Here is an 8,487-nt window from a genome sequence, read left to right as displayed (position 1 = left end):
AGATGAAGATTATTCTTAACAGCGACAAATATCAGAGCATGAGAGACGGCAAGACTCTGAAACCACGGGGAATGTGGAGTTGCATGAACACCAGGACAGGACAGCAAGATTTCTCCATACTTTTCAAAAATGTTTGCGCGATTTCCAAACTTTTCAAGAGCTGGAAACCACCGAACTCTTTGTCCGTACATGTCCAGGCTGTCCGTCCCGTAGGAACCCTGCAGCAGGAGACGCGGCCCCTACCGGCCCCGCCCCCCCCGGGGCCCCTACTGGCCCCGCCCCCCCCTCTGGGGCCCCTACCGGCCCCTACCGCCCCGCGGTGCTCCTCTGGACCCTCCTCTCCGGGCGGCGGGGCCAGCACCCCCCCCTCCTCCTGGACCCCAGCCCCCCCGGCCTCCTCGCCCCGACGGACCGTAACCTCCCTCCTCCCTCTGAGGAGGCCGACCTGGAGGAGAGAGAGAGAGAGAGAGAGAGGGAGAGGGGGAGAGAGAGACAAAGAGTTGGTATTGATCCGTCAACATCAGTGATCTGGTTTATCCCACACACATGAACATCAAATTGGACTTTTGCAAAGATTTCAAGGTTTGTTTGGTGACTCAGAGCGGTGTGTTTTGAGGTTGATTCACTGCACTGGTCAAAACGAGCTCATTTTGTACTTTAAAGCTGCTGCTTTATCAACCCAAATATCTACCGCAGGGTTTTACTCAGGATGTGAAGTGTTTAGGGCTGCAACTAACATTTATTTTCATTATCGATTAATCTATTGATTATTTTTTTCAATTAATCATTTAGTCTAAAAAAATAATGACAAATACAGTTCCCAGAGCCCAAAGAGATTCTTCAAATTTCTCCAATTCTCCAAAAAAAATCCCAAAATTCATTTTATAATGATATAAAATGGAGAAAAGCAGCAAATCTTAAGTGTTTGTGAAGCTGCAACCAGCAGACATTTGGTATTTTAATTAAGGACTAAAACGTTTAATTGTCTGTTAATTGACTAATCAATTAATCAGCTAGAAGTATTGATCCTCACACCAAAAGAGACCCAGACTCAAAAAAACTCAAAAAATTACTAGACACAGTAAGGTCACAGTCACAGTAAGTCCTCCCACCTGCTCCGTCGGCCCCGGGGGACTCTCGGTCGCGGGGGTCCCGGGGGTCTCCGGTGCCCGGCCCGTCCTGCCACGGCCTCTTGCGGGGGGGCAGCGAGGCCATGTCCATGCCCTGCAGCGAGGAGGAGCGCTCCCTGCTGGCCGGGGACGAGCCGTCGTGCATCTGCTGGGCGTCCCGGTAACCTTCATGACCTGCAGGGGACAGGCAGCGTTTGGCACGAGGAAAACACCAGGAGGAAGCTTTATAGAGGTGAACTGACGGCGTCTGCGGCATCGGGATCGATCCTGATCAAGTCCTCCGTCAATCTCCAATGCTGTCGCGCTCTGATCGGCAGCTGGAGCGATCCAGATTGATCCTGATTGATTAATATCGCGCCCTTTCCTGCAATATAACACTTTTCCAGCGAGAGGAAAAAAGTCTCCTGAAGTGAAAATGCTCAAATTCTGCCACTAGTGAAATTCATAGGCAGAGAGGCTAGTATTTAGAACAGGAGCCTCAGCTATGAAGGCTAAATACCATTCTGTTATATTAGGCCAAACCTACCATACTGTTTTTATGCTTTATCTGTTAACCTATTCTGAATCATCTGTTTCATCTGTTAACTTATTCTGAATCATCTGTTTTATCTGTTAACTTATTCTGAATCATCTGTTTTATCTGTTAACTTATTCTGAATCATCTGTTTTATCTGTTAACTTATTCTGAATAAGCTGTTTTATTTGTTAACTAGCTAGCTAAAGAAGAGGTGCCTGGGGGACGGAAGGGGCTAACCTGTCCATCTGTTGAACTACCTGAAGCAGCGGCCTGGGGTAACAGACACCTCTTTACCTTGGTCTCTCCTGCCCTCCCAGGACTCCTGACTCCTGCCTCCCTCATAGTGTGGAGGAAACTCATCTGGGATGGGGAGCAAGCCCCGCCGACCGCCGCCTGGGACGACAACCAGGGGGGAGTGGAACATGAAACCGAGAGGTCGATGGACAGAAAGGAAAATACAAGTGGACAGAGATAAGTGGACAGAGAGAGAGAGAGAGACAGGTCGACAGAGAGAGAGACAGAGAGAGAGAGAGAGAGAGACAGGTCGACAGAGAGAGAGAGAGAGAGAGACAGGTCGACAGAGAGAGAGAGAGAGAGAGAGAGAGAGAGAGACAGGTCGACAGAGAGAGAGAGAGACAGGTCGACAGAGAGAGAGACAGAGAGAGAGAGAGAGACAGGTCGACAGAGAGAGAGAGAGCGAGAGAGAGAGAGAGACAGGTCGACAGAGAGAGAGAGAGAGAGAGAGAGAGAGAGAGAGAGACAGGTCGACAGAGAGAGAGAGAGAGACAGGTCGACAGAGAGAGAGAGAGAGAGAGAGAGAGAGAGACAGGTCGACAGAGAGAGAGAGAGACAGGTCGACAGAGAGAGAGACAGAGAGAGAGAGAGAGAGACAGGTCGACAGAGAGAGAGACAGGTCGACAGAGAGAGACAGGTCGACAGAGAGAGAGACAGAGAGAGAGAGAGAGCGAGAGAGAGAGAGAGAGACAGGTCGACAGAGAGAGAGAGAGAGAGAGAGACACAGGTCGACAGAGAGAGAGACAGGTCGACAGAGAGAGAGAGAGAGACAGGTCGACAGAGAGAGAGACAGAGAGAGAGAGAGAGCAAGAGAGAGAGAGAGAGAGAGACAGAGAGAGAGAGAGAGAGACAGGTCGACAGAGAGAGACAGGTCGACAGGTCGACAGAGAGAGAGAGAGAGAGACAGGTCGACAGAGAGAGAGAGAGACAGAGAGAGACGGATGCCGGTAGACAGACACAAAGAACAGAGAGAGAGAGCATGGGCGTCACTTCAGTGCAGAGAGTGGAGAAGTGAATTAATAATAATATGCTTAAAGGCCAAATTATACTTCTGCGTCAAAGTCCCGCCGTTGCTACACCGGCGGTGCGAGCATTACTAGTTCTGCATTGATGATTCTGCCTGTAGACCGCTGAAACACTAGATGTCAGTGTGGAGCTTTGTTCACACAGCAGGCACCACAGAAGAAGTCGTAGTGAAACTCATGTTGTGGGTGTTGCGGTTCATCTGGTGTCTTTATAACCGGGAGATGATCTGTGGTCCAGATGAACATCTGAACCTCCTCAGCTCGTCTCTCTTCTTCTGCTCCATGTTGTCTTCACTATCGGCCCACAGCGACCCATACAGGAGGAGGAGACGCCGAGCGGCCAATCAAATCACAGCTCTTGTGGTCGTGCGTCGCTCTACGCTCAGTTACATTCTTGGAGAGGAGCAGGAAGCTACGGCGGTACTTTCGACGCAGAAATATAAATTGCCTGTTAATTATGCAATTTAAACTCGAGACGCAACGCTGCTGCTTTGTATCCGTCGTCTGCATGGACTGATGCACGGCATATTATCAGCTCTACAGCGCTAATAAACACGCTCAATTTAAAAAGGTGTTACATGTATGATTTTACCATCAATAAATCATTATTTGGAGGGAAATCTGCTGGATCGCTTTACGGCACAAAACAGGAAGAGGTTCTGTTCTTCCAGAGCAAACGGAGCTAAAGCTGAAAGAGTTTCTGGCAGCAGATGGTGGAAGGAGGGAAAGGAAGATGGAGAAATCACTTCCAACATGTTGATCCTCTTCAGGGAGGGAGAGGGGGGGGGGCAGGGAGCAACGGGGCTGATGGGAAATGTAGTCTTAACGTGGGGAAACACTAGAACTAACAATACTACTGCTGTGAGATAGAGGAGAACAATCAGCTCCAACATCCTCTCATTGGTTTACAGGCATTAGACCAACGTAACAGTATTAATATGATAATGATAATGTTTCATGTTTAAAAATGCTAGAAGCAGCACCTTTAAGCATACTACGATTTTCAATTTATGCATTAAAGTGGCTTCGATTCTTTTCTGGGTACCCAAAGTCATGGGAAGCCCACCCGGGAAAGTCCAGGAATTTATTTTCCAGGCGTGGAAAAGTTGGGTAAAATAAAATATATCCACAAAGGTTTGGAAATGTCATGGACCCAGTTTGGCTGCTGGGAAATCTGTAATGACCTAAATACCAAATTTCCTGATTACAGAAGTCCCAAGTGACAATTGCAGTTAGCCAAAAACAAGACCTGGGAATTTCAAATCAGCTATTCAACAGAAAAATGAGACTTGAACTTAAGAGTGTGTCAAATATTGGACATGGAAACTCTGTCATGGGATATGATTCGCAAAGTGCAGTATCAATGTTTTGGTATTTGGTATTTGTGGACTGAAAGTGGCAGAGAGACAGACGGAGAAAACAGATGGACAGAATGAAGAAAGAGAAAAGAAAAGGCAGACAGAAGGGAACAGACAGGAGTAGAGGCAGTAAAAGGAGTAGAGGCAGTAAAAGGAGTAGAGGCAGTAAAAGGAGTAGAGGCAGTAAAAGGAGTAGAGGCAGTTCATGCGTCGCTCCTCTCACCTCCTCCTCTGGGCGGACCTCCACCACGAGGCGGCCTCCCCCGGCCTCCGCTGTCCCAGCCTCGGCTCATCTCGTCCGGGCCGTCGAAGCTCTCCTCCTGGCCGCCGTATTCCTCGGGATAACTTCGACCTCCGGGACGTCCGGGACCGCCTCCTCTGTACCTGGAACGGCAGGCGAGTCAAAACCTCTACGCAGCCGATGGCTCTAGATGGAAACTCTCGCCTCAACACTCTTTTCTGGTTACATGAAGACTGGACGGTCTTGGTGAAGTGGTAAAAATGTCCAAAATCCACCATGGAAATTGGAATTGCCTTATGTAGAGTTTAATTTCAAAATGTTACTTGTTTAAATGATGAAAACCCTGACAATAATAATCATCCAGAATTCATACATTTTATTGCTGCATTATTATCAGGGACGCTTTTTAAATTTTCACCCCAAGACACTTTGGGTGAAAGAAAGGCTGGGCCATCTTAATAGTGATTTTGTTCCTATATACAATGAGTCTCTTCATCCCTGTAGATCTTGGACCCACAGACAATACTGGACCCACAGACAATACTGGACCCACAGACAATACTGGACCCACAGACAATACTGGACCCACAGACAATACTGGACCCACAGACAATACTGGCTCCAGAGTCCTACAGGGATGGAAGAGACTAATTATAGGTCCAAAACTTCCTCATCCTTTAAGACAGATGCACTGTCGTCAGTACTGATCTGAAGCTGCTCACCTATCGTCCCTCCGTCCTCGAAACTCTCCCCCGTCGCGGGGGAACCTCTCCTCGGTGCCCCAGTTCCCTCCGTTCCCCCCTCCTCCTCCTCCTCCTCCTCCTCCACCTCCTCCACCTCCACCTCCTCCTCCTCCCCCCCTGTGGCCTCCTCCTCCTCCTCCTCCTGCTCCTCCTCCTCCTCCCTGGTAGCCTTGGCCGGGCCCTTGCCTCCAGCCCTCCTCTCCCCTGCCGTGGAAGTCCTGGCCTCCGTCAAAGTCCTGCGGTCCACGCCGTCCCTGCTGGTTGTCGCCCCAGTAAGGGCCTGAACCCTGGTCTGGTCCTCCAGGTCCTCCAGGACCTCCAGGCCCCTGGCGGTCAGGAGGTCCCATGTGGTGGTTAGGCGGCGGCCCTCTGGGATCTACTTAGATGGAAGCAGCAGTAATATAATTAACACTCTGATTATAAATCAGCATTGGAGCAACTTTCAGATTATAAGTTGTTGTAATAATTTTCCATGCCGCCGTACCTTTGCTGTTGGGTCCCTGCTGCCCCATTCCATGCATCATCGGCCCGGAGTTTTGGCCCTGTAAAGATCAAATAATGAGGGACTGACACCAAAACCTGACGTTTACCGTTGATGTTTTAGATCGCTGAAACATTTTCTGCTAACTCCACTGTAGCTGCTGGAAATATCTGGACGTGACCTCACTTCTGGCTGCAGCATTCTGAACTATTTGTAATCTGGAAATGTTTTGGTGACTAAGACTGGAGTACAGTGAGTTATGGTAATCAAGGCGTGAGGAAGTAAAAGCATGTGTCGTGATTTCCAAATGTTTAAAAGACAAAAACGCTTTCATTTTAGAGAGCCTTCGGCTCATCTAGCCTACAGCTAGATGTTATGTTGGCAGAGAAAGAGCCAAGACGGTTTTGGATGTCGGCACTAGTTGAAGGAGGACCAATAAGGAGGACTTCAGATTTATCTGTATTGAGCTGTAAGAGGTTAAGTGACATCTTTCTTTGAATATCCAGCAGGCAGTTTAGTAAAGTGGTCAGCTCTTCCCAATCGCCTGTTTTAATGGGGAGGTATAACTGAGTATCGTCTGCATAGAAGTGTAAATTCATATTATGTTTTCTAATTATGTGACCCAGTGGAAGCATGTCAATGGAAAACAGGATGGGGCCAAAGATGGAGCCTTGGGGAACTCCACAGGAAACTGCTGCGACTGATGACCTGGCCTCTCCAATAGTAACAGAGAAAGTTCTATTTGTTAAATATGAGGAAAACCAGTCCAGAGCCGTGCCTGAGATGCCAGCCCAGCGCTTAATCTGATTCAAAAGGAGTCAAGAGTCAGCTGCTAAAAGCAAGTCATTCATAACTTTAAGAAGAGCTGATTCAGTACTGTGCAAAGTTCTAAAACCAGATTGAAATGTCTCAAAAAGGTCGTTGGTGCTCCTAAAGGTAATTAGTTGGTTAGTCACTATTTTCTCTAGTACTTTGGATAGAAAGGGTAGTTTGGAAATTGGTCTGTAATCATTTAAGGAGTAAGGGTTTCTTAAGGAGAGGTCCCACACTTGCACTCTTCAAGTATGAGGGGAACATTGACGCTGACACTGAGGATGAATTTAATACTGCCAGAATATGTGGGCAGATCAATTCAAGAACGTCCTCAGGAAGTATAGTGGGCAGGATATCTAATGGACAAGAAGAGGTGATGTCACCACCTGTTAGAAAACACTAGTAACATAAGAGTAAAATATACTCTGACATACTTTGGTAAACAAAATAAACCATTTGTCCATGTTAGTAAGAAAAAAAAAAATCAGTAAGCCTAGTCTATCTGTATAACCTATCCCTAGAAACTCTTACTCTTACACTATAGCTCCAGTGCAATATTTCTTAATTTAATTTTTTGCTTAAATTCTTATTACCTTTTTATTTACATTCTTTAACACCTTTCATTCTTTGTTCTCCAACCTACACCTCTATTCTTTGCTGCTTTAATGAACTCATTTCCTCTCGTGGATCAATCAAGTTGATCTTATTCTTATTGAACCTGACAGGATACTGTCGGGGCAACCTGGAGCAAGGTTTGTACTTCTGGAAATCAACAACATCTCAGTCAAGAATGGGAAGTGCTGACAGTAACTTGACAAACGGCCTTGCTCATTTTACAGCTTACGCTGTTAGCATTAACTGTGTTAGCATTAACCGTGTTAGCATTAACCGTGTTAGCATTAACTGTGTTAGCATTAACTGTGTTAGCATTTGCCCTTTCACGTTTCTTTGAGACGACACATGAACTCACACATATCTGTCTCTATTCAAATAAACATTGAAATGAACTCACCTGATGCTGCATGTATGGGGGCCCCTGCATGTTTCCTGGGGGGCCCTGCATGTTTCCTGGGGGGCCCTGCATGTTTCCTGGAGGCCCCTGCATGTTTCCTGGAGGCCCCTGCATGTTTCCTGGAGGCCCCTGCATGTTTCCAGGTGGTCCTTGCATGTTGCCTGGGGGCCCCTGCATGTTACCTGGGGGTCCCTGCATGTTTCCTGGGGGCCCGTGCATCCCTCCAGGGGGCGGCCCCTGCATGTTGCCCATCCCATAGTTGTTTGGCATGTTGCCATGTGTCCTGGGTGGGGGCCCCATCATCCCACCCTGCATGGGAGCCTGGGGGCCCATCATGTTCCCTTGAGGTGGCATCATGCCCCCCTGAGGCGGAGGCCCCTGAGGATCCCTGGGGCCCATGCCTCGAGGAGGGGGCCCCATCATCCCTCCAGGGGGCCCCTGCATTCCTCTGGGACCCGGGGCCATGCCGTGAGGCCCCTGGGGGCCCATGTTCCTGTGGGGACCGGGATGTCTTTGCATACCTTGGGGTCCATGCATGTCTGGGGGCCCCATCATGCCCTGAGGGGGCCCTTGGTGAGGCGGAGGTCCGGAGGGGGGGCCCATCTGTCCTGGGGGCATGAAAGGGGGCTGCATGCCACCGGGGCCCATGGGGGGCCCCATGTTGTGGGGCATCTGCTGAGGGGGCATGTTTGGAGGGAAGCCCTGCGGTGGGGGGGGCATGGGGCCCCCGGGGCCGGGGAAGGGCGGCATGGGGCCCTGGCCGGGTGGAGGGCCCATGCTCCCGTCTGGGTTCATCTGGCTCATCCTGTCCATCTTCATTTGCTGCACAAAGAAACAAAGATGCAGGAAAACAGATTAGAAATTACAATAATG

The 8,487-nt window shown here is 49.0% G+C and overlaps 1 protein-coding gene across 1 annotated transcript in view; it reads right to left on the bottom strand.

Moving 5' to 3' along the window:
* Positions 1-296: 296 nt before the first annotated feature.
* The window catches only part of wdr33 (WD repeat domain 33), a 42,837-nt gene continuing 34,646 nt past the window's right edge, over positions 297-8,487 (bottom strand). Inside the window, exons 16-21 of the mRNA XM_078287671.1 lie at positions 7,615-8,436; positions 5,793-5,850; positions 5,288-5,687; positions 4,548-4,708; positions 1,113-1,304; positions 297-445 (exon numbers count right to left, since the gene is read on the bottom strand). Of these exons, the coding sequence (XP_078143797.1) occupies positions 297-445; positions 1,113-1,304; positions 4,548-4,708; positions 5,288-5,687; positions 5,793-5,850; positions 7,615-8,436 (1,782 nt within the window). The remainder of the gene's footprint in view (positions 446-1,112; positions 1,305-4,547; positions 4,709-5,287; positions 5,688-5,792; positions 5,851-7,614; positions 8,437-8,487) is intronic.

The sequence above is a fragment of the Centroberyx gerrardi genome, chromosome 13 (assembly GCF_048128805.1).
Source record: "Centroberyx gerrardi isolate f3 chromosome 13, fCenGer3.hap1.cur.20231027, whole genome shotgun sequence".
Lineage (NCBI taxonomy): Eukaryota > Metazoa > Chordata > Actinopteri > Beryciformes > Berycidae > Centroberyx > Centroberyx gerrardi.
Note: the sequence above shows the minus strand (reverse complement) of the source record. Positions and strands in the feature narration are given on the sequence as shown.